This window comes from Blastocystis hominis (genome assembly GCF_000151665.1).
Source record: "Blastocystis hominis, Singapore isolate B (sub-type 7) whole genome shotgun sequence assembly, scaffold_0".
Taxonomy (NCBI): domain Eukaryota; class Bigyra; order Opalinata; family Blastocystidae; genus Blastocystis; species Blastocystis hominis.
The window spans coordinates 414,005-437,473 of NW_013171815.1; the positions used below are offsets into that span (position 1 = coordinate 414,005).

The 23,469-nt window shown below is 50.1% G+C and overlaps 13 protein-coding genes; 8 read left to right on the forward strand and 5 right to left on the reverse strand.

Annotated features, from left to right (window-relative positions):
• Positions 1-140: 140 nt before the first annotated feature.
• On the reverse strand, positions 141-5,160 carry GSBLH_T00006943001 (uncharacterized protein; the record flags this gene model as incomplete). The annotated part of the gene is given in 3 exon segments (XM_013038269.1): positions 141-4,614; positions 4,651-5,133; positions 5,138-5,160. Coding segments are annotated over 3 exon segments (4,980 nt in total).
• A 336-nt stretch (positions 5,161-5,496) lies between these two features.
• Positions 5,497-6,184, reverse strand: GSBLH_T00006944001 (uncharacterized protein; the record flags this gene model as incomplete). The annotated part of the gene is made up of 3 exons (XM_013038270.1): positions 5,497-5,634; positions 5,665-6,063; positions 6,095-6,184. 3 exons carry the CDS (start codon positions 6,182-6,184, stop codon positions 5,497-5,499), a joined length of 627 nt encoding a protein of 208 aa, XP_012893724.1.
• A 986-nt stretch (positions 6,185-7,170) lies between these two features.
• Positions 7,171-8,813, reverse strand: GSBLH_T00000118001 (uncharacterized protein; the record flags this gene model as incomplete). The annotated part of the gene is made up of 5 exons (XM_013038271.1): positions 7,171-7,806; positions 7,838-8,059; positions 8,090-8,199; positions 8,243-8,636; positions 8,667-8,813. The coding sequence occupies 5 exons, from the start codon at positions 8,811-8,813 to the stop codon at positions 7,171-7,173; spliced, it is 1,509 nt and encodes a 502-aa protein (XP_012893725.1).
• Positions 8,814-10,035: 1,222 nt separating this feature from the next.
• On the forward strand, positions 10,036-10,297 carry GSBLH_T00000119001 (uncharacterized protein; the record flags this gene model as incomplete). The annotated part of the gene is made up of 2 exons (XM_013038272.1): positions 10,036-10,197; positions 10,232-10,297. The coding sequence occupies 2 exons, from the start codon at positions 10,036-10,038 to the stop codon at positions 10,295-10,297; spliced, it is 228 nt and encodes a 75-aa protein (XP_012893726.1).
• Positions 10,298-11,260: 963 nt separating this feature from the next.
• Positions 11,261-13,527, forward strand: GSBLH_T00000120001 (uncharacterized protein; the record flags this gene model as incomplete). The annotated part of the gene is made up of 2 exons (XM_013038273.1): positions 11,261-13,366; positions 13,396-13,527. The coding sequence occupies 2 exons, from the start codon at positions 11,261-11,263 to the stop codon at positions 13,525-13,527; spliced, it is 2,238 nt and encodes a 745-aa protein (XP_012893727.1).
• Positions 13,528-13,547: 20 nt separating this feature from the next.
• On the forward strand, positions 13,548-14,082 carry GSBLH_T00006024001 (Kinesin; the record flags this gene model as incomplete). Its single annotated transcript, XM_013038274.1, has 3 exons — positions 13,548-13,930; positions 13,962-14,010; positions 14,065-14,082. The coding sequence occupies 3 exons, from the start codon at positions 13,548-13,550 to the stop codon at positions 14,080-14,082; spliced, it is 450 nt and encodes a 149-aa protein (XP_012893728.1).
• A 144-nt stretch (positions 14,083-14,226) lies between these two features.
• GSBLH_T00006945001 (uncharacterized protein) lies at positions 14,227-15,655 on the forward strand (the record flags this gene model as incomplete). The annotated part of the gene is given in 11 exon segments (XM_013038275.1): positions 14,227-14,236; positions 14,256-14,300; positions 14,316-14,393; positions 14,422-14,612; positions 14,641-14,706; positions 14,736-14,804; positions 14,840-14,905; positions 14,935-15,021; positions 15,050-15,463; positions 15,494-15,602; positions 15,642-15,655. The coding sequence occupies 11 exon segments, from the start codon at positions 14,227-14,229 to the stop codon at positions 15,653-15,655; spliced, it is 1,149 nt and encodes a 382-aa protein (XP_012893729.1).
• Positions 15,656-15,751: 96 nt separating this feature from the next.
• On the forward strand, positions 15,752-16,563 carry GSBLH_T00000121001 (uncharacterized protein). XM_013038276.1 has 4 exons: positions 15,752-15,816; positions 15,917-16,056; positions 16,088-16,432; positions 16,472-16,563. Exons 1-4 carry the CDS (start codon positions 15,789-15,791, stop codon positions 16,523-16,525), a joined length of 567 nt encoding a protein of 188 aa, XP_012893730.1. The 5' UTR covers positions 15,752-15,788; the 3' UTR covers positions 16,526-16,563.
• Positions 16,564-16,695: 132 nt separating this feature from the next.
• GSBLH_T00000122001 (Succinyl-CoA Synthetase subunit ? (SCS?)) lies at positions 16,696-17,739 on the forward strand (the record flags this gene model as incomplete). XM_013038277.1 has 3 exons in its annotated part: positions 16,696-16,818; positions 16,854-16,970; positions 17,005-17,739. The coding sequence occupies 3 exons, from the start codon at positions 16,696-16,698 to the stop codon at positions 17,719-17,721; spliced, it is 957 nt and encodes a 318-aa protein (XP_012893731.1). The 3' UTR covers positions 17,722-17,739.
• A 29-nt stretch (positions 17,740-17,768) lies between these two features.
• GSBLH_T00000123001 (uncharacterized protein) lies at positions 17,769-18,873 on the forward strand. XM_013038278.1 has 5 exons: positions 17,769-17,803; positions 17,834-17,907; positions 17,942-18,040; positions 18,072-18,245; positions 18,275-18,873. Exons 1-5 carry the CDS (start codon positions 17,776-17,778, stop codon positions 18,827-18,829), a joined length of 930 nt encoding a protein of 309 aa, XP_012893732.1. The 5' UTR covers positions 17,769-17,775; the 3' UTR covers positions 18,830-18,873.
• Positions 18,874-19,052: 179 nt separating this feature from the next.
• On the forward strand, positions 19,053-19,653 carry GSBLH_T00000124001 (uncharacterized protein; the record flags this gene model as incomplete). XM_013038279.1 has 2 exons in its annotated part: positions 19,053-19,124; positions 19,150-19,653. The coding sequence occupies 2 exons, from the start codon at positions 19,053-19,055 to the stop codon at positions 19,624-19,626; spliced, it is 549 nt and encodes a 182-aa protein (XP_012893733.1). The 3' UTR covers positions 19,627-19,653.
• Positions 19,654-19,677: 24 nt separating this feature from the next.
• On the reverse strand, positions 19,678-21,375 carry GSBLH_T00000125001 (uncharacterized protein; the record flags this gene model as incomplete). The annotated part of the gene is made up of 2 exons (XM_013038280.1): positions 19,678-20,171; positions 20,202-21,375. The coding sequence occupies 2 exons, from the start codon at positions 21,373-21,375 to the stop codon at positions 19,678-19,680; spliced, it is 1,668 nt and encodes a 555-aa protein (XP_012893734.1).
• A 387-nt stretch (positions 21,376-21,762) lies between these two features.
• Positions 21,763-23,234, reverse strand: GSBLH_T00006946001 (uncharacterized protein; the record flags this gene model as incomplete). Its single annotated transcript, XM_013038281.1, has 6 exons — positions 21,763-22,044; positions 22,075-22,509; positions 22,544-22,683; positions 22,714-22,897; positions 22,932-23,189; positions 23,223-23,234. 6 exons carry the CDS (start codon positions 23,232-23,234, stop codon positions 21,763-21,765), a joined length of 1,311 nt encoding a protein of 436 aa, XP_012893735.1.
• Positions 23,235-23,469: the final 235 nt, after the last annotated feature.

The following is a 23,469-nucleotide window of genomic DNA, read 5'->3' on the forward strand; positions in this document are numbered from 1 at the left end:
GAATAAGATTTTTGATTCTTATTAACCAACTCTTTGATGGAATGCTGTTGCTGAACAATACACTCTTTTGGAATATCATGTGAACTAAGATTTGGTTGTAATTAAACAAACAGCTACGTCCTATCCATCATTCCATCACTTTACACCTTCCCCACTCGTTCGAGTGACCTTCTTCGATTTGCCGGAGCACTTATTCGCCTGTACCCAGCCGCATAATCCCGCCTGGATTTATGGAAGTAGCGAGGCAAGTAAATAAACACAGGCCGACCAATCAGTTTCATCCGCGCGCGCGTGCGAACCACCGTTTTCTCTCCCTCCTTCTGCGTCGCATCTTCCAGCTCATACTCTCCGTTTGGAAGCTCATACACTTCGATATTCTTCGAAACGGAGGTCGACAAATAACAAATTAACACCACCGTGACGATAATCAACGCGCCCAAGATGATCGTTACGAAGATAAGAACGCCGTTCTGGCAATATCCTTGCGGAGAACCCCACACCGGCATCCCGTTCTTCTCTTCGCAGCGTCTTCGCACTGATCCCAACGTCCAGAAATCGCTTCCACAATTGTACACTGCTTCTTTCCCGACTGGCGTTGCGGGGAAGTCGCCAATCGCCGGACATCCGCTCTGAACGTTCAGGAAAACCGTGGTTTTGGATGTCCCGCGGATATTGCGAGCTGTGATGGTGTAAGTGCACACAGATGCGACGAGCGGAGTCCCCGAAATCACACCCGTATTGACGTTGAAGGTAACGCCGACAGGGAGGCCTGGATTCACTCCAAACACGTCGACATGGAAGGAAACGACGGGCTCTAAATGGATGGGAGTTTGTGTGAAGCAGGAGAGTTGCTTGGGGATATATTCGAAGGAGGTGGGAGCGTAAGGAACGCATGTAGAATAATCGATTTCGGTGAAATGGCCGTTCAAACAAATGCGCGTTGCGTAACCAGAATGGTAATCTGGACATGGCCCCTTGCTCTCTTCACCTTCATTCGCTGCTGCAAACCCATCGGCGGCCTCGCAAGCGACGTTCACACGCAACGCCTGTAGATACACTTCAGCGAACTCGATTCCTTCTCTGGCGCAGCCATTCGCTACGAGCTGATACGCAGAATAGGACTGCGTGTTGTTGAATTGCCATTCTTTGAATTGACCATACTCAGCTGTATTCTCCCAAACCAACTCCTTTGCTTCGAATAACGATTCCCAATGATCCACCGCGAATCCTTCCAATCGAAGCTCTTCCGGACGACGTCCCGCGGAATTCCCGGCATAGAACTTCAGATAATTGACGAATTCTTTCCGGTCGTTCCAGTACGTCCAGCGCACCGTCACATCCACGCAGGACGAAGGACCGTAGTACTTCGTATTGATATTGTCATCGAACGCGTTCTCGACGTATTCGAACCACGGCGTCCCCACGGATTGCACCGAGCCCCAGTGCCATCCATCGACGATCCGAGACGTGCCTTCCTGGACATACTCCATATACACAGTGAACTGGCTCGGCTCGATCATGTCCGTTGGATGATGCTCCTCAATACAAAGCCTGTTGTTGTCTCCTTCAGCCCCTCCTTCGACCTGAACGGAAGGATCCACAACGAAGGGAAGGAACTGAATGCTTCCCGAAAACAAAATGTAGCTCGCGCTGGAAGTGGAGTTCACCGCGGGAGTCGAGTGGGAAACCTCTCCTCCTGCAGGCAATCGAACGCGATTTATCTCGATTCCGTTCAGATACATAATGTAGCCTCCGCGAGAGAACACTCCCACTAAAAACGCGCTCGCGTAGGAAGTATACGATGCAGAAAATGTGGTGCAGAAGTACGAAGTAACGCCCGTCGTGGAAGGGAAATAGCCGGGACGGGAACTCGGCCAATCCGAAGAGATGGCCGACTGATACCAGTTGGTAGGAGGGGCTTCTTGCTGAATCCAGTAATGCCAAACGGTGTCCGAGGGGTGAATCAGCTTTTGGGTGTCGATGACCATTTCAAACGAAGATTGAGATGCCTCCAGAATTCCTGAGAAAGTCTCGTTCTGAACGGTGACAGCATAGTGCGGAGCAGACGATGTCTGGTAGAGGAAGAACAGTCGGTATTGGTCTTGCGGGATGCAGAGAGAACGGCGATAGGAAGGACCCGCGACGGAATCGTGAATGAATGTGTGCGTTTTGTTCTGCAACACTAATCGGATTGTGCTCTCCGAGTAGTCAGTCAGATTGATGGATAAGAACGTGTGGTACATTCCGCTGTTCTCACAATCTACCACACGAAGCGAAAACGAAGTCGTCGCTTCCTGCTCGCCAAACCTTGCTGTCAGTGTGTAGATCCAGCTCATTCGCGTTTCGGTGGGAATTCCGATGATTTTTCCGGTCGACGGATCCACGGCAAGACCGGAAGGAAGCGCAGGCGAGACGGTGAAGGAAGAATAGCCGGGAGTGACGGTGTATTCTGCGATGAATTCAGCGTTTAAATAGGCGTTGACCTCTGTGACGGACATTTGCAGAGTTGGAATGGACGCTTCCGAGAGTTCGATGTGATTCAAACCGAATTCGGCGATTTCGACGAGGGTTCTTGATTCTTTTGCTTCGAGAATCTTTAGACGATAATCAGAAAACGTGTTTGGGGTGAAGAACATGCATTTCGTTTCGATTCCATGAAAGAGCGCGCTGGAAACATCACTCAGCTGCTCCCATTCAGTACTACTGCTGCTGCTGCTGCTTTGTCGGCCTTCCAACACCCACTCGACTGGATGATAAAACGGGAGTTCGGCTGCAGTAATGCAATACTGATTAAACGTCTCAATCCGATCGTTCTGGAGCGAAATCGTGACTTCCGGACTGGACGACACAGCAATTCCGGACTGATAAAATGTGGCCAAACTCGAATCGATCAGATTGGAAACCGGATGATCGGGCGAAGCGAAATTCGCACTGACTTGCAGCGAGTCATCGTCTGGAAGCAGACGCGAAAGAACTCCTGTGTGCGCCAGCGGCAAAACGATCGCTCTGAAGTCGACAGTGATCTGTGCCGAATCTGTGTTCACCGCAGCGACCGTCATGAGATTGGATCCCGTGTGAAGATTCATCGAAGTCGGCGACGCTGTGAACACATGCCAATACGGAGATGCGACTTTTGTAGCGACTGTGCTCTCGCTCAGCGCTCCCTCCGGGACATTCACGCGATAAATCGCCTGCTCGTTCACGTACACGACAAGTCCTGCGCGGCAGAAGATTCGGAACTCCACAAGCGCGATGCCGGCTATCGAGCCAACGTTGAACGTTCGTCGAAACAGCCAAACAGAGCGAGCGAGCTGCAAACCCTCTCCACTCAGCGACCACTGGACGGAAGAGTACGTGGAGAACCAGTTTTCAGGAACTGCGTTCTCGCGCGCGTAGTTCCACTCCGCGATTGGCCCGCTGGAGTAGAGAGAAAAGGAGAGAGGAACGGTCAGAGAGCGTTGCTTCCACGCAAGAAAAACGCCTCCGAGCGGAATGGACTGCGCAGAATTGGAAGGGAGAATCGAAAGCGAGACATGCGACCCCGCTGGCCACTCGCGATCCCCGCGGTTGTACAGAGAGAACTCGTAGAAATCGCTCATCAAACAGACCTTCTGGGTCTCTGCTCGGTTCTCATCGTTCCCCATTCCTCTCCGAACCAACTCATTGTTCCATCGGAGATCCCATTCAATCGCGCGACTCTCTCCTTGAAACGTCCAATCCACTTGCAGAATCGCCATTTCCAGGTTGCAGTTGGTCACCTGAATGGAAGCAGTGCCCTGCATCACCGTTCCCGATTGATACGTCGCGCTGATCTGATACACCGCGCTAAAAACAGAGCCGCTCGACGAAATCGAGCCTCCAAACTCCCCCGAGAGCGCTGAAAACGTCAGGCCTGGCGGCAGCGCGGCGCCTTCGATCGCAAACGAACTGAATCCAGTCATGAGCGGAGACACCAAAATGCCGGTTTCGCCGAGATAGAAGGAGAGGGCTCGCGAGGAATAGACGATGTACGGCAGGGGCGGAGCTTCTTGGAAGAGCTGTTCAAGCGTGATTTCCGCGATTTGGCTCGGCGTGGAGGCGGAGAGGGAGAGAAACGTGAGTTTGTAGAGTTGAAAAACGGAGAATTGGCCGTTCAGAACGAACCGTTCGAACTTTCGATTCGAAAAATAGCATGAGTTGTCGCGAGCATCGAGGATCGTCCACGTTGAGCCATCGCGAGACGCTTCCAGCTTCCACGACACTGGCTTGCTCTGCGATTCGTCTCCCAGCTCGATCGAATAAGCGTTTATCAGGGAGAGACCGTTGTCTGGGAACGAAAAAACGGCCGAATTTCCGGAGAGAACGGAGACAGAGGTTCTCCGATCGCCGTCGACCAGGTTCATTTCGGTTCCTTCTGGCGCGGTAAACGCAGGCCGAACCACGAGATTATCGAATCGATGCACGCTGTCTTTCTCTTGGGATGAGCTGGGAATGACAGCCAAACCAGCTGGAAGCATGTAGAGAAACGCGAAGAAGTCGTCGCTTTCGATCACGTGGCCGGTTCGGTAATGCACTTCCACTCCCACAACGAACGACGTCGCTGAACGCAGCTGTTCCGAGAGCTGCAGCGAGCCGCTATGGATGAGCCTTTCTCTCTTTTTCATCTTCTACGAGTGGATGAGATGCGTTTCTTCGAAGTAAATGGAGGGCGTGTAGCTCGACACGGGACCTTCGGGCATGTTGATTCGGAACTGTTCCACGCCGTTGATGTGGACGATCACGCCATAGCGCAGATTGATCCCGAAGCGATATCCCGAAAAATGGGAGAGCGACGCCGGGACCGCGGCGGTCAAGCGGTAGTAGCGGGTGGTCACGGAGGATGGGAGGTCGGGGAAACCATCGCGCGAAGTGCGTTCCCAGGAAGAACTGTCGAAGCTGACTTGGTTCCACTGGTCGAAGTATTTGTCGGAGTAGCTCCACTGTGCGGAAGGCAGCACCGGCCAAGAATCTAGGAGGGTTAGAATCAGATAGAGAAAAAAACAGTCGAGATAGATCGCTCGGTGAGAGAATGCATCCAGAGTCACATTGGCTACGACAATATCACTCTCTCCTTTAATGAGAACACGCGACCCTGCGCTCCACCCATCTCCATATCTACGAATCGGGAAAAAGCTTCTTCATTACGATGTTAGGACCAATGTCAACAGAGATCGACTAACACAAAAGGAATTGTAAACCTCTTGAGATGAATGGTTTTTCCCATTTTCAAAATAGACTAGATTCCCCTCCCCTTCTTCCCCCTCCCATAATTCGATGCTTTCTTTCTCTGATTCTGTGGAATATGTCCGCGTGATAGAGATGATAACTTTTGAATCGCTACAGACTTGGGAGGCAACAACATCTGTACTTTGAAGAATTGCCAACAACCAGTACCTAAATAAAGCAGGAAACATGCTATGAAAGCAGATACAAAAGAATAGCTCATTCACAAAAATTCATGCTAACAAAGAAAGAAGACTACAATAGACTACAAATCTTCTTCAATTCCTCGATATATCCAGAAATGCGATTGTAAAAGGACAGCTCTTCCGAATGCACGTCAATGTCTCCAGTCGATAACCCATAGTTCGTCATTCGCTTCTTTGCAATCTCCAGCTACCCTTCACCCCCTTCCCCTCACCCTACTTTTGCAGTTAGCTTTCGATTCTCCTCCTTCAGCTGATTCATCGACAATGCCTTCTGAAAAACCGAATCTGTCTTCTTTCCCTTCGCGTTCATTTCCCCCATTTCCTGCCATTCCGCGCGATTCCGGTTCAGCATCACCTCAATCTGCTCGATCGACGCCTGCATCGCTGCCATTCCAGAACGCAAAAAATCCTCCCGTTTTTTGGAATCCTCCAACGCAGCTTCGCTTTGCTCGCGCTTTTCCTTTTCGTCCGCCAAGCTTTTCGAGAGTGCCTGGATCGAAAGAGTCTGGCTCTCCATCACCACTTTCCTTTTCTCTTCTTCTTCCTGCGAGAGCTGAATTCGCTTCTCCAGCGAGTCTTTCTGCGCAGCTAATTCGTCTAATTGCCGTTCTCGCTCCTAGCTCTCATCCTCCCCTTTCAGATTCCACCGTGCATTCGGCTGTTCGCTGCTTCACGGCCGCTGTGAGCGCGTCGACGACGTTTTTCTGGATGGTTCCTTCCGCGTGGACGCGCTCCATTTCTTCTTTGAGTCGCTTCGATTGTTCTTTGGATCGCTCTGACTCCAATTCCACCGTGTGCAATTGTTGTTCCAGATTTTGTTTCTCTGCTTCCACGCGTTGAAGCGATTCTTCGAGTCGCTGCAATCGCTCTGCGTCGGCTTGTGTGTCGTGCCGTTGAAGCTCCAACGCGGTTTGCAGCTCCACGATTTGCTGCAAGCGATCGGCGGCCTGGACGACGAGCGTTCGATTGGACGTTCGCTCCGATTCGAATTGATTGTTGAGATCCTGCACGATAAGAAAAAAAGAGAAGAAAATGGAATACCAAAAGATCAAATTTGAGCTTTTCGATCTCTGCGTTTTTCTCTTCGAGTTGATGCTGAAGACGCTCTACTTCGCCTTGCAGTTCTGTCGTATCACTGATCGCTGCGCGCGAAGCGTATTGCTCTTGTTCTCGCTACATCACACCCCAACTCCAGAGCAAACCGCCACAGAACAGAGCTGATGATAGAAGCTATTCGAGGGCTGCAATGAGTCATCGCAACACACCGAATGCTCCAGCGAATCGTCCGGTTTGGGGGGCAACGAACCGTCCACGCAGCGAAGCTGCTGCTCGAAATGAGCGATGATTCGCCTCTGCTCGCGCAGAACGTTCTATTTTTGAATCGGCTCCATCGCTCTCCACGTGTTGGCAATCGATTTGAACCAGCAACTGACTGTACGGAACGGATTCCTTTTCGAAATGGATTCGTTTTTCGCGATGCGCGATTTCTTGCTGCAAGTGTTCGATTCGCAATTGCTCCTGACAGTCCGCCAAATCGGCGTAGAGCTCGTCGCATCGCGATCGCACCTCCTCCAATTCCACGAGCAACTTTTGCTTCTCTGTCGCGATCCACGAAGAAATCGCGCCGATTTCTTCTTCGGTTCGCGAAGAATCCGCGCTTTGGACTCGATGCTTCTCCACAGTCGCCAATTCCGCCTTTCATTCATCTTTCATTCACTCAGGTCTACATGCAGATTTGCGAGTGTGGAAACCGTGGAAACCAGCATGGAGTCAGCAGGATCGTCGCTCGTTTTCCCTCCATGCTGAAGCAATCTGCATTTCTCCAACAACATCGCGTTCTACTTCGCATTCCCTTCGCAACGCTCACCGTGTTTCCATCCAAATTCTGCCGAAGCAGCGTCTGCACCGTGCTCTTCAGACTCTTCACATAGTCGTCCGGCTCCACCACGCCATCCATCCTTCTCTCCATCACTTCCTCCTTCGTTCGCAGCTCGTTCCGCAGTCGTGCCACGCTGTCTCTCCATCCATTTCGCTCTCGAACCAGCGACGCGACTCGGCAATACAATTCCGAGCACGTCTGATTGCACCGCGCCAATTCGCGCAGCAAATACGCAGAAAACCCAGGCGAATCCGACACAGCACGCGACGATCGGCACTGCTGCAGCTCTTGCTGGAGCTTCGCGATTTCCTGCTGCAGCGCCGCGACGCTTCCGAAGCGAACTTCGTTCACCACCGCCGTGTTTTTGATCATCTTCGCGTCCGTCGCGAAGCGAAGCGTCGAGAGCGTTTCCAGCGCCGCAGAATCTGCCGGAGAGACCGTCGCGATGATCGCGGTGAGAGAGTTTCCTCCGAGAGAATCCTGAACGGTAAGAAGAACGAGCCAGAGCAACGCGAAGCAGATAAGTGAGCTTGGAATCGCGGTAAGGAACGTGGGATTCCTGGTGTGTCAGCGAGCGAATCACGTTCCCCAGCGCGCTCAGCGAGCTGTTGATGAAGCAGGCTTCTTTGAGGGACTCGCCGCCCGTTCCGGCGAGCGTTTGCCGCTCACTTCCAGCGAGGTCGATGAGGTGGAACTGCGATTTCCGCGTGACGGTGATGTCCGACTGGACTTCCTTCGATTGATGGGCGTTTCACTCGCAAACCTCGCAGGTGAGATAGAGCGTGAAGACGGCGTGGGAGCGGGAGGAGCGCATGTTCATGTTGGTGACGCCGACACGGCGGTTGAGGAGGCCTTGCTCGATGTAGTGGTTCGCTTTGGCCGCTGAATTGACGTCTACGGTCGAGAGGTTTTCGACGGTCATGCGGTGATCTTTGGAGACCGTTTCTCGGATCGGTGAAGTTAGGGAACGATGGCGAATTGAATGGAAGGATATTCAGCTTCTTGTTGTTGGTAGGGTTGAGCAGATCGCGGATCCGCTCGTTGTAGATCTCCATGAATGATACGAAACACGAGTAATGGACATTGTCCTGCGCCTCGCGACGTCGGATCTCTTCAAAGAGATAGGCTAGCGTTCGAGGCAGCAATCCCAACAATTTGGAATCGCTGACCAACGTACCATCCGGAGACGAAGGGCCCAAGATAGTGTGCGTCTTCCCCGAACCAGTTTGACCATATGCAAAGATGCACCCGTTATATCCATTTAAACAGTTCTCTGTGATGTCCTTTCCAAAGGCATCGAATATATCTTCCTATTTTTGAAGAGGGTGCTCAGAAGAAACCTGCGATGATTTTTCATCGAACACAGAATCAAAAACAAAGTTGTGTCCCGAAGAATTCTCACTTGTATATTCAATATAGGGAGTATTGCACCGAATACATTGTTTTGTATCTAAAAGAATAAGTAAACTAACGCATAAGCCAACCATTTAATTCTTTTTCGCGGAGTGGCCTGACTCGGCAAAAGACCCGAATGAACTCATTGCTTCGGTTACTACTCATGAATATAGGCCAGGTGCGCTATGATATTTGAAACAATCACAATTCCGCAGTATTGTTTAGTTTTACACGCGGCGAAACTCCCCAATTCAACTCATTTTTCTCCGAATCTAGCGCATCCTTTTATCCTTCACTATTACCAATGTTTTGTAGACCATTGGTTCGAACGATTTCACGGAGAATTACAAACAGTGGAATGGTACTGTTCTTTCTGTCTGGATTATGTGCAGGCTGTAAGGACTATCCGGAGAAGTATCGGTTCGCTTGTCATCGGGGATTATGACGATGTTTCCCTTTCCAAAAACACACTCAATGCGATTCAAGTGGCAAAGGATTTTGGTGATGTAGGGGATGTGTGATCTAATGAGCTTTCTAGGTTTCCTTGTGGCTTTGTGGAGTGGGTATAACCGAGTCCGTTTGTAAAGAACTCACGCAGAATATTCCTATCAAGGAGGTATTCTACTCAGAAATGGAAGTAGGAGTAATCCCGTTCATTTATGCAAGGATCCTTCCTCCAAACTACCAGAAAATCGCTGCACCTGTCTTAAAAATCTCCATTCTACGCATTCCTTCGATTTTATCTGTGGTTGCTCGACTTCCTCCACCCTATCGCTCCTGGCTCGTTTTGCAGCCACTCAACACCTCCCCATGCTTAGCGATGTGACAAAGGTTCTAAACAAAACCACTTTCCAGCGTTTCGTTTACGCAGGAAATGCAATCGAGACTGTCCAATACACGAGCCATCCACAGGTATATACATTTTTTCTCTCCATAACGAAATAGATTATGACGATTCGTCCCTCGCTCCATAACGTTCCATCTTTTCCCGCCACTTCGCCTTCTCCCTCCTTTTCTTCGCTTCCTGTGCTGTTTGAATCTTCGCCTGTAACTTTAGATCTCTGTGGATTCTCGGTATGCCAAGGTGCTGAAAGAAACAAAAACACAGTCTGATCGGTACTTCGACAGTAATGTTTGTCATCTAGTCCTTCTCTCGTTACTGCCTCGCGAGTTGTCGTAGGAGGTCGTGGAGCTGGCGACAAGAAACAATTCGAGGTTCTTTTCAAGCTGGCGGACAAGTTGGGAGCGGCAGGTTTGATTCAGCGAGTTTCGTGTTTTGTAGTGGGAGGAACGAGAGCAGCAGTGGACCAGGGAATGATTGAGCCGAGTTTGCAAGTGGGGCAAACGGGGAAAATCATTCGACCTGCACTGTATGTGGGTTGTGGCGTGAGCGGATCCATTCAGCACCAAGCTGGAATGAAGGAGTCGCAGACGATCGTGTGTATTAATAAAGATCCGGAAGCTCCTCTTTTTAAGGTGGGAAGGATGGAGGGAAGAGTGTGATGAGTAGATTGCGGACTATGGGATTGTGGGTGATATGCATCAGATTGTTCCGGAAATTCTGTCTAAACTGTAATTATGGTTTTTGAAATTGTTTGTTCACAGAATTACCTTTGTTGAACGTTCCACCTTGTGAAAATCTCTCAATAGCAACTCTTTACCATGGTTACGATAGAGATTCAAGGAAATCAGGAACGGGATGATTCTCTTGTGGCATGTACCAAAGTCCCAGCTTATTATTGGAATACAATCGTAGACCATTGCCCAGTTGATCCAGTATCTCGGAATCAGAGATAAGGTTATGTTGACAGTGATGACAGATGAAGATTCTATGTCTTTCTCTGACAGTCTCGAAGAAGAGTTTAGAATGTTGAAGAACTGCTTATGTATAGAATTGACGTCGATGCAGTTCTAGACAAAGAGTTATCATCATCTCTATGGTTTGTATCAATGACACAATTAAATTTGTAGTGAATCAATGAAAGAAATAATAGCCAACAAAAATGCGGGTTCCGATGCTTCTCTTAGTGTATTTAAGAATTTGATCATTTTATTTCTGCGTCTCTTATATACAAAGGACGAAGAACTATCTCTGGCGAAGAATCGTTGTAGTCAAGTTTCTCCAACGCCTCTCTATTCCGAGTTTCCTGAAGTAGAACGTGATTTAGACGACGCGCACACGCGTATTTTTGATTTACTCGAAGCGAACCACGAATTGGTTCATTTCTACAATTCCCTGCTTTCTTCTCTTTCGGGCTCGCAACCCACACCAAAACCGGAGCAGCCTGCTTTTCTCACGGAGAATTCCTACGAAGAGGATGAGAAAGAGTTGTTCCGTCAGGAAATCGGATCGTTGCGACTAGAATTGCAGACGACAAAAGAAGACATGAAGCTGTTGAATAGCTCGAATCGTCGCAATGAACGAATTGGATGATGTGTAGGAGAGAAAGATGAGTGCATTCGATCGTTGCAGAAGCAGCTGAAGGATGTGAATTGCTATGTTTTGGAGAGAGATCAGGGACGGAAAGCATCCGAAGAGATGGAGGCGCGATATCAAAACCAAATAGCGAAGTTGACGCAGTCGCTGCAGCAGCACGACATGGAGAGATTGAAAATGGAGGAAGAGAGAAAAGAAAAGGAGAAGGAACTGGAGTTGTTGCGAGAAGAAGTGGAGGGATTGAAGAGAGAAAGAGAAGAATTGAAGAGAGAAAGCGAAGGATTCAAGGAGGAAATGGGAGAAAAGGAGGAGCAGTTGATTCAAATGAAGCATGAAATTGAGGAGTGGAGAGAAAAAGCGGATCGATTGAACGTGGAACTAAAAGGGAAAAGCGAACGAAATGAAGGAATAGAGGAATTGGATCGAATGAAAACAGAGAATGAATCGCTGAAAACGGAGTTGAATGAAATGAAAAAAGAGAATGAATCATTGAAAGGAGAATTGAAAAATGTTCAAATGGAGAATGAAAGAGAAGAACTGAATCAATGCATTGAAGAGTTAGAAAGGGTAAAACAAGAAAACGAATCTCTGAGAGCGGAGTTGGAACGAGGAAAAGAAGGAGTCGCGATGGCAGAGACGATCGCGTTAAAAGAAGAGCTGGATAATTTAAACAAAGTGAACGCTTCTCTCAGAGAAGAACTCATCAAATTGAGTGCTGAACGAAAGAACCTTTTGAATCCTCTCCTTTCCCATCAACTTCCCAGAGGGTATCAAATCGATTTGAATGAATTCAATGAATTCAATGATCAACAATCGTTGGAAGGCGAACCGGATTTCCGAACTCATCCACCTGAACAATTCTTCTATTCATCTCCTCTTCCCACCTCTTCTTCCTCGTTGGAAGCCTATCGGCTCGTGATTTCGCAGCTCTACCGCGAGGTTCTTTCCCTCCAGAGAGAGAATCAGAGCCTTGTTGCGCAGTTGGATGCTGCGAAGCCCCTTCAAATCACAATCACTCCTTCGGGAATGGAGGAATCGAACGCAGGAGTGAAGAGTTTGATCGCTTCGATGCAGATGACGATGCAAACGTTGCAAGTCACGCTGAAGGAGAAGAACGATCTCATCGCCAAGCTGAATGCGCAACTGCAACAATTCCTATCCGATTCTCATCCGAATGGAGAGTTTTCACTCGATCAAAGAGAAGTGGAAACGGAGAATATGCTGAATTCGGAGGAGCAAACAGAGAGTGAAGGGGAAGAAGAGCAGTCCCAGCAGTCCCAACACAAAGAAGAAGAAGACCAAAGAGATCATGAAGACCAGGAAGATCAAAAAGACCAGGAAGAAGAAGAAGAAGAAGAAGAAGAAGAGAAGGGAGCTTCTCCGAAGCAGGATTTCTCTCAAGAGATGCAGATGGCGCGAGAGGAAGCAGAGAGAATGCGCCAGTCGTGCGAGCAGCTGATGGAGGAAAACAACGCGAAGGAAAAACTGCTGGAGGCGCAGCGTTCGCGCGAGCAGCAGCTCTCCGACGAGGTCGCATCTCTCCAAAACCAAGTCTCCGCTCTCGAAGAAAAACGCGAGGAACTGCAAACCCTGCTCTCTCTCTCTCGCCAGAACATCCAACAGCTCTCCACGCTCTTCAAAGGCCAGCTAGGCCAGCTGCGCGATTCGCTATCTTCGCTGCCTCCTCTGCTCACAGCACAGCAGACTTCGTTGCGAGGCGAAATGGAAACAACGATCCGCACGATCGCAGCGAAATACGCGTTCCTCACAAACCATCTTCTTTCTTCTCGCCAGCTAATCTCGTCGCTTCGAGATGAGATTCAGAACTACAAAGGAAACTACCGAGTTATGATTCGGGTCCGACCCATTAACAATACGGACACTTCCACACACTCTTGCATCCGAATCACAGACGAATACAACATCTCCATCCAATCCGAAGACACGCGAAACGAACCCAAGTCGTTCGTTTTCGATCGAATTCTCCCTCCAGCAGCCTCTCAAGAAGAGCTGTTCTTAGAGATCGAACCCGCGGTTCTCAGCGTTTTCCGAGGCATTAATTCCACGATTCTCGCTTATGGACAAACGGGATCGGGCAAAACGTACTCCATGGTAGGCGAAAAAGGCCGGCTTGGCCTCACATTCCGAAGCTGTCACTTATTATTCGAGGAGTTCCGCTACCGAGCAGACACTTCTTACGAATTGAAAGTGCATTTCATGGAATTGGTTGAGCGTAGATTAGTATCTCTGAGATCTATTGCGAAACGCTTCGCGATTTATTGGCGGAGGGTCGGAAAGTCAGCGTGCCGTTTTCTGCGAAAGATCGGTTGGTCGAGGTCGCTTTCTTCTCCGTTTCTCCCTGTAGATGACCGTGCGATCGACCAATGAAATGGAGCGTCTTCTTCAGAAAGCCTTCGCGATTCGAGCCACTGCCACGACGAATATGAACATACAGAGCAGTCGATCGCATCTTCTCGTGCAGTTTGTGCTGTACAATGGGACGGAAAAGCCGCTGGCGAAGCTGACGCTGGTGGATCTGGCGGGAAGCGAGTGTTTACGACAGAGTGGCGGACAGGAGGAGAGAAGGAAGGAGGCGAAGATGATCAACTTGAGTTTATTTGAATTGACGAACGTGTTGAGAGATCTGAATGTGCCGGGGAAGATTCCTTCGTTCAGAAACAGCAAACTCACGATGATGTTGAAGGACTCGCTCGGAGGCCAGACGAAGAACTTGGTATTGATTCACTTGAATCCCACAGATCGAGATTATGCGTACTAGAAGTGCGGAGACATGACTGTGTAGGAATTCGCTAAGTTCGCTTCAGCTGGGAGAGAAGATTAGTTCGATTAAAGTAGGAGCCGTTACAACGAAACCGGTTCCGACAAAGCGTGGAAGTAAGACGTAGGATACGAGAAAGAGTTGATTGAATTAGTGTGACGAAAACGATTGTAAAGTGAATAGATGATGACTATTTTACGTGTTTGTTGCAATTCAATCGATGGGTCGAGAAGGATCGAAGTGTAGATACGAAAAAGAACAATTTTCAAATAGTGTTATTTCCATAATTATGCATTTTCGTACGCTTCTTCTTTTTAGCTATATTCTCTGCAACGTGTAGTGACTACTGGCACCCGATGAGACGTAGTTGCGTTCTAGCGCAGGATCTCGTTGTCAGCGAAAAATGTTCCGTTAAGCTCACGGACGAAAACTTTAAATCCGTAATCGAGTCGAATGGTTTGAATTTCTTTGCTATTAACACAAGATTATGTATTTGTCTTCTTCTACTCGGCTACATGCCCTGCTTGCAGACGTTTCGACCCGATTTGGGAAGAAACTTCGTGTGAGTATGACGGGAAGAAGGTGGTTTTTGCCCATCTCGAAGGAAACGAAAACCAGGGAATCATCAACGCTTATCGGGTCAGCCACACTCCTACTCTCGCTCTGTTCCACAGGGTATTACTCGTACTTTTCTTCTACTCAGGACATGGCCACCCCCATCAAGTTCAACGGTCGTCAATACAAGGAATCCCTCCTTTTCTTCGTTAAGGTACTCTCCCCTTTTCCTTCTTATCCCAGCAACAATCTGGAGACCCCAACCCCGGTTCTCCTGCTGCTCATTTCACCGATGCTTTAGAAGCGCTTCGCGTATTTCTTTTTCTCTCTCTCGAATCTCCTTTTAGTTCTCTTTCTGGCGCGGCACCGTCGATAACCACCTCGAGCCCTCGCTGAACGGCTTCTTCCCGACCGTAGGTTCCACGGTTTCCCCGTTTTGTAGACGGATTCCGCGGAATATCGCGCATTTACCCAGGCCGTCATTGCGCTGGACGGATTGGTTCGTTGCGCCGAGATCATCAGCGATACGGTTTCCCCAGTTTCTCCGTTTTATGTAGATCCAGGAGGAGTACAATCTTCCCGCGGGGGAGCCTGCGATCGTGCTTTACCGCGATTATGACGAGCGAAAATCGGTGTACGAGGGACCGTGGGACGCGAAGGCAATCGAGGAATGGGCGAGAATCCGAGAGCATCCGTCGGTTGGGTTCGCCGACGAGCAGCATCTGATGCAATACCATCGGAAGGAAGGCATTCTGGTACACATGCTGGTGGACAAGGAATCGGTGGGAGGAGATTGGAATGCGTTCCAGGATTTTGTGTTCCAGGAGATGGCAGTGCCGATTTTCTCGAATGGGATCATGAAGCGAGGCACGTTTACGATCATTTTTTCGGATGGAGAGGAGAATAAGAAATGGTTGAAGACAATGGCGCCGAGGGGGGACTCGCTGCCCGTGGCGTTGCTGATTGACTTTGTTTGTTTCGTGTGGAGCCATAATGGGTAGAAGACGAAATATCAGTACCAGCCACGAAAACCTTTATCGATGGACACCATTGCGTCGGATATTGTGGCATTTGTGAACGACTACTCGCTGGGACTTGCAACTCCGCTAGGTGATGGAGGTATGGTTGGAATGGGTCGGTGAGGAGTAGAGGATGAGTTGTGAGTATAAATATGGTTAAAGGGTTTCCTATTTGTTTGTTAAAAAAAATCGTGGGATTGTGTGCAGACATCCTTGATAATCAAGGGATGAAACGCCTTCTCTCCATCCGTTCATCTCGTTACAAAAAGAGTCTATTATGGTCACTTGTGCTCATCACAGAAACTGTAGGTAGTTGTGTTGGAAATAAGAGTTTTAACGATCGAATATGCGCATTGTTCATTGAGTTCGCGGTCCTCTCGGAATAGGAATCTCATCTGTTTTTAGATCGTCTTACTTTCAGTACTCCTCGTCGCCCCTTCGAGCGCGAGCGTCTGGACCAGGAGCTCCGTATTTGCGGAGAGTTCGGTCTGCGCTGCAAGCGTGAGATCTGGCGTGTGCAGCTGGTGCTTGCCAAGATCCGCAAGGTATTATTTCGTGCATATTTCTAAGGCAAAGGCTGCTCGTGAATTGCTGACTCTTCCTGAGGATGATCCTCGCAGAATCTTCCAGGGAGCTGCCATCATCCGCCGCATGGCCCGTCTGGGACTCGTCTCTGAGGAGGAGATGAAGCTCGATATGATTCTGGAGCTGTCGACTTCCAAGCTGATGGACCGCAGACTGCAGACCCGTGTGTTCAAGCTGGGCCTTGCCAAGTCGATCCACCACGCTCGTGTGCTGATCAAGCAGCGCCACATCCGTGTTGGCCAGCAGGTGGTGAACGCTCCTTCGTTCATGGTTCATGTGGATTCGGAGAAGCACATCCAGTTCGCTGAGAACTCTCCTTATGGAGGCGGTCGTCCTGTAAGAAGCTTTGTGTGAGGGCGAATTGCTAATGTGTAGGGACGTGTGGCCAGAAAGCACCACAAGAACGATAAGGCGGAGGCTGAGGAATAAGCTACTTCTGTGAATCTTAAACATTGTCAGACTCGGTTGAGTTGTTTGTTGGAGAAACGATCGTGGAAGGATGGGGATGCGGGTTGTACACGTTTCTTGCCAAGTGCAAGCGTGTTTTCGAGCGTTCTCAATTGGAGAAATGGTAGAAACTGGCCATATTTTTTTGAAGAATGCTTTCGTGCGTTTCTAAAGTATCGCGGATTGGATTATCCGTTGCTCGCGCCAGCAGCACTGCGCGCGTGTGGATTGACAAGAACACCAAGGTAATCGGTCAGGGTATCACTGGAAAGAATGTGAGCATCGTTTTTGTGTTTGCCTGATGTTGTAGGGTACGTTCCACACGCAGCAGGCTATTGAGTACGGAACCAAGATGGTCGGTGGAGTAAATCCCAAGAAGGCTGGTAGCACTCACTTGGGTCTGCCTATTTTCTCAAGTGTGGAGGAGGTAGAATGTTTGAATCGCTAAACTATCTTTCTAGGCCAAGAAGGCTACGAATGCTGACGCTACCGTCATTTACGTGCCTCCTAGTGGTGCTGCTTCCGCAATTCTGGAGGCTGTTGCTGCTGAGATCCCTCTGATCGTGTGCATCACGGAGGGAATTCCCCAGCACGACATGCTCCGCGTGAAGGACATCATGAAGAGCCAGTCGAAGTCTCGTCTGATCGGTCCGAACTGCCCGGGTATCATCAAGCCCGGTGAGTGCAAGATCGGCATCATGCCCGGTTACATCCACAAGAAGGGTAAGATCGGTGTGGTGTCCCGCTCTGGCACGCTGACGTACGAGGCGGTGGCGCAGACGACGAAGTACGGTCTGGGTCAGTCGACGGTGGTGGGCATCGGCGGCGATCCGTTCAACGGTACGAACTTCATCGACTGTCTGGAGCGCTTCACGAACGATCCGCAGACGGAGGGCATCGTGATGATCGGCGAGATCGGCGGTACGGCGGAGGAGGACGCTGCGGAGTGGCTGAAGCAGTACGGAGACCCGTCCAAGCCGGTGGTGGGATTCATTGCCGGACGCACGGCGCCGCCGGGTCGCCGCATGGGGCACGCGGGAGCGATCATTTCGGGAGGAAAGGGAACGGCGAAGGCGAAGATGGAGGCGATGACTGCGGTGGGAATCAAGGTGGTGGACACCCCGGCGCAGATCGGAGAGGCGATTTATGGACTGATGAAGGCGGCAGGCAAGGCGTAAAGCAAGGATTGCGTTTGTGGCGTGTTTGTTTCTAAAAAAGTCCTAGTCTGGAAAATGGCTGAGAACACTGTGGCTGTCTTTGGTAAGGAAGGAAGAGGGGAGTGAGAGAAAGGGATTCCGTGGTCTTTTGACAACGATGCCTTGTACGAGTTCTTTAAGGGTTGTGGAGCGATTTCCGACTGCTACGTATCATCGTCTATTTTGGGGTGTGAGCGAGTAGGTGATCCGAAACAAGAAAACCAATCTTTCTCGTGGATTTGGTTTTGTGCATTTTGAGGACAAGGCTGGCATGGACGCATGCCTTGCAATGGATGGAACCGTAGCGAAGCCTGTTTAGAGGTGACTTTTAGGAATGTGAAGGCCGTACCCTGAAGATCACCATTTCGGACAAGGAAAGAGCGCCTACTCCCAGATCGGAGTACAACGACAAGAACAAGGTGATTGTGAACTGTTTGAGCTGGAACACGACTTCGGAGAGTTTAGCTGAGTACCTGTCGCAGTACGGTGAGTTGGAAGACTGCAAGGTAGTATTCTGGACGATGTTTGAACATAGGTGCTCTACGACAACAAAACCCAGCATAGTCGTGGTTTGGCTGTCGCTCGCTTCAAGAACGAGGCGGACATGCTTCGTGCCATTGATGCTGTGAACGAGAAGGACTTTGAGGGTCGTGTGATCACGATTCACCAGTTCCTTCCTCGCGACAAGCCGGGAAAGCGCAAGTTTGATAAGAACACGAAGTCGTACAAGTATGCTGAAAGCAAGGAAGCGGCTCCTGAAACGAGTGAAAATAAGGAAGAGGAGAAGGTGGAGGCGGAGGTTGAGGAGAAGGTGGTGGAAGAAGAGAAGGAGGAGGAGGCTGAGGAGAAGGCTGAGGTTGAGGAGAAGGAAGAGAAGAAGGAAGAGAAGAAGGACAAAAAGAAGGAAAAGAAGGAAAAGAAAGAGAAGAAGGAAAAGAAGGAAAAGAAAGAGAAGAAGGAGAAGAAGGAAAAGAAAGATAAAAAGGAAAAGAAAGAAAAGAAGGAAAAGAGCAAAGAGAAGAAGGACAAGAAAGATAAGAAGGACAAGAAGAACAAGAAAGAGAAAAAGGAAAAGAAGAATAAGGAATAAGTCGCCCTCTCGTAGTTTAGCAATCTTCTTGACGTCGACTTCAATGCTTGTTTGTTTCCAATTCAAATTGGAAAAATTGTTAGTGTGTAGCCCCTACCAGAGAAATCGTGGGTCTGTATTTCATTCCTAATCGATTTATTTCTACCCCTGGGTGGTTTTTCATAGCAGTAACTCAGTCATTTCGCACCGAGCAATAGAATGTAAGTGTTTTTCAGTGCTTTGTATGGGGTACCTACGCGTCTGCAGTCTGCTAGGTGCAGTGTGCCTCGGCTTGTTGTTTTTCCTTTTGGACCTTGTAATAGATCTAATATTGTCTATAGAGAATGCCTCACGCTAACGGATATCGTGCCCGTACTCGTTACATGTTCAAGAGAGCTTTCCGCAACCACGGAGTGGTTCCTCTCTCTACGAACATGCGCTGCTATCACGTAGGTGACTACGTCGATATTGTGGCCAACGGAGCTGTTCACAAGGGTATGCCTTTCAAGGGTTACCATGGACGCACTGGAGTCGTGTTTGATGTCACCAAGACCGCTGTGGGTGTCGAGGTGAACAAGCAGGTGAGAAACCGCATCATCAAGAAGAGAATCCATGTGAAGGTCGAGCATGTCCTGCCTTCCAAGTGCAGAAAGCAGCATCTGGATCGTGTGAAGCAGAACGAAGCCATCAAGGCCGAGAAGAGAGCCGAGAAGGTGTGCCTGAAGCGCCTGCCTGCTCAGCCTCGTGCTGCTCACACTGTGGTTCCCACCAAGCCCATTAAGACCGTGTTCGTGCTTCCCTACGAGATTCTGGCTTAAGGATGTTGCAGTCTGGTGCGATTTGTAGTGTTTGTTAGAAAACAGTCTAGTCTATTCGAATTCAGGTTGCGTCTCGCTGTTTGTTGCGCGCTGTATTTGAGGAAGAGAGGTTGGAACGGAAGGAAGTTCAGGCATCTGCGTAGTGTAAGTGGACTTGGCTTCTTCCTTCTTTGGGGGCTTTTCAGCCACTTCTTCTCCCTCGTCTTCTGCATCCCCGCCGTTTGGAGAGGGTTGGTTTACTGGCTGATTGACCTGTTGGGTCGATGGTTGAGCTGGCTGAGCTGGTTGAGATGGTTGAGATGGCTGTTGGTTCATTGGCTGAGCTGGTTGAGATGGCTGAGTTGGCTGCAGATTCATTGGCTGAGTTAGTTGGGCTGGCTCTTGATTAACAGATTGAACCAGTTCTTGTTGAACTGGCTGCTGGCTCTCCGTCTTTCCTGCCTCCTGTTGAGCTGGCTGCAGGTTCGCTGACTGAACCTCTGAGGAAGTATCGATTTGCTGGAATTTGGAAGACTGCTCCAACTCCGCCAGATTCGCCTTCGACACTATGCATTACGACCCCGCCTCGCACCTACCCGACCCAATAGCCGATCCAGCGATTCCCAGCATCTGCAATCTCGTAGTCTGCGAGTCCATTTCTCCCTCCGGCACCTTCACATCCGGGAACACCAGCTCCTCGCTCCGCACAGACAGCAGCATGCTCTCTGCTCTCTCCTTCGGCCCAGCACCCTCCGCTTGCTGCTCATAGCCCTTCACGTTCCCGAACGTCACATCCGTCCTCTCCGCGGGCAACATAAACGTCACGCGGGGCGTTTCGTTGGGATCGACTTGTTGCTGCTGCTGTTGCTGTTGCTGTCCGGGCTGTAAAATGGCTGAATACGAGTCTGCTAGCGATTGGGGAGGAAGAGAGAAGAGCTGCGCGGCTTGCTGCTCGATGGAAGCGACGAAGGCGGCGTCCTTCTGCGTTTGCTTGACGGCTGCGAGCAACTGCTGCACCATGTCGGTCGTGTGGAGAAGATAATTGGCCTCTTGCGGGCAGAGCGAAGAGACGTAGTGAATCACTTGCAGCACGCTGGACGCGTTGGCCAGAATCACATCGGTGAACACGAACTGCTTATTCGAGCCGAGCTGAGGGAGATAATACGCGCTGATCGTGGGCAGAAGCGTCGCCATTAAGTAGTTTCCGAGCATTTGCTGACGCGACTGGTTCGTTTCGTAGGCTCGCATGATCGAAACGTATTCCAAACTCTCCAGGAAGCCGGCAGGCCCCTTCTGCTGCGCCTCCTTCACCTTGTTCCAATAAATCGTCCAGCCGTCCACCGCGACGCTCGGTCCGGCCACTTGTTCTGCTTGCATTGGCACGTTCTGGATTTCTGCTCTCCCCTCAACAACCTGCTTGTTCGCTTGCAGAGCAGGGTGGCAGTAGCGCGGCGCGGCCCATTCAGGACACCACTGATAAAGGATGTCGAGATACTTGGGGTTGTGGCTGGAGACACCGGCGAGAATGCTCTGCATGAAGCGAGGATCGATGGAGGCGTAGATTGTGTGGAGCGCCTGGATGATCGCGCGATGCGGAGTGGACATGATATCGTTCACGATGGACAGTTCCAGGCCTTCGATGAGGTAGATCATGCACTGCGGCACGTAGATGACGTTGTGGAGAGAAAGAAGCTGCAGAGCCGGCGCTGCGGCGATAAACAGATCAGCCAGACCGATTTCGATGTGCGCTTCGTCGCCAGGAACGCGCATTTCGAGGCTGCCAATGAAGCCAGAGAGACAAAGCAGACCATAACAAAACCTCGTTATAGTACTTGTAGACCAAATCGGGGAAATGGCCGATGGATTCGATGGCGATTCGACGCACTTCCACGTTGGTATCGGTGAGGCAGTAATACGGGAAAAACTCGGCAAGACTCATGCGCGCCTCCACGCCGGAGATCTCAATGCATTTCTCGATGATGCTGGTGGAGGTGTAGTACATTTCGTCGCCGATGTCCGTGTCTTCCTTCGGCGCGCGCTCCAGAATTCCGCAGATGAGCGAATCGTCCATAATCGATTCGGAAGCATCCAGAACCTCCTCGCCAAACGAAGGACACATGCTGTTCAAGCTGTTAAAAAGAAGCAGGACGCGCGTGGTCACTTCGAGCAGAAGATATGCGATGGATGGATGAACGAGCGGCGTGAGCGCGCGAAGAAGCGGCAGGAATCTGAAGGAGAGGCGAAGAAATGAGCGGGATACACGGTGATGATGGAGTTGGTAGTGATGTGCGAGAAATCGTTGATGACCCAGTTATTCACGCTGTAGAGCAGCTTGGACTGGATATTGAACGTGATGTTGTCGTTCGAATGCAGATCGATCGCGAGCAGCAAATCGCGGAACACTTGCAGCACCTCGATGTGGTGAATCCGAAGGAATTGCTAGGCGTCCAACCCCTCATCGACTCTCACTTCCATCACGATCTCGCTCACTTCCGAGCTCACTTTGCTGTTGATCGTGCTTTCCACTTCCTTGATGCCCAGCACGATCCCGATTACTTCCGTGATCGCTCGCATATCGCGCAGCCGGTCGTCGCTATCGTCGAAAATCTCCGCGATCCACTTGCTGCTCTCGTTCAGCGTGTCGAATCGCGTTCCCTTCGGATAGGACGACGGCAGAATGCAGTAATAGGAAATCACATTCGCGGTTATTTCCGGAAAACGCTCGGTCTCGATGTATCCGCGTCGCATGGCCAGGAGCAGCGTTAAAAACAACTCATGTCCCACTGTGTAGTCGATGGGACGCGTGCTCGAATTGAGCAGGAAATGAGCCAGATCGCGAAGCAGATTGATCACGTCTTGATCCTCTTCATTTCCCGAAACTCCGGCAACCGACATCGCTCGGATCTAGCCGATTATACACGAAGAAACAGAAAAAAACAGTTGTTTCGAGATAGGGGAAGAAGTATTCGATCAGCGAACGATCGTCGTACGAGTCGAGATACGGCGAAGCGATCAACGCGACGGGGAATTCGCGCACGACGTGCTCCGAAAACAAAAAATTCAGCACATAGCGATTGTCTTTCGCTCATTCCACGCCTCCACGCGTACTTGGGAAGTAGTGTGTGAGCGACTGGAGCAGCGTGCGACCCGCGATGAGCTCTTCGGGGATCGTGGAGAGCTCGTTCTTTGTGGGGAGCGGCATGTTGACGATCACCGTCGACGTGATGCTGCAAATCGAATACAAAACCCGATCAAGCTTTTCTGGATCGGTGTTGATCAGCGGCACAAAGGTCTACGCCACTCAGCAGAGAGGAGGAATCGAATACGCTGACGCTGTCGTTGAGGCTGTTAAAGAAAATGGTGATGATTGAAACGCCGTGTTTTTTGATGATCAGCGGAAGGCCTTGCTGAACGACGGTCACTGCTTGCTCGTTGGTGAGCACTGGCTCGCACCACATCACGTCGCAGCCTTCGCTGTCTTGGATCATAGGGAAGAATGCGCCGGTCATTCGCGCGGGATCGATCGAAAGCATCACTGATGCAGATCGCAGTATGCTCTGGCGAAGACTGATGGTCTCGTTAGTCTAGAAAGAGAGGAGAGGAGGAAAAAAATGTACGTTAAATCCCATAACGAAGAAATCGAGAGCGTAGAGCGTAAAAGGAGGCGAGGGAAAAGTGGATGGGTACAGTTGGAATAAGGAGAGGCCGAACGCAAGGAGAGCGTAGACGGATTCAGAGTATTCTGCGCGCGTGATCGAATCCAGCTACCATGGTCAGACAGAGAAGCAACCAATACGCGATCGTTCTTGGTTCCGATTACAAGCTGGTTCATTGAATAGCCTCGAAGGCTAGAATCACAGGGGA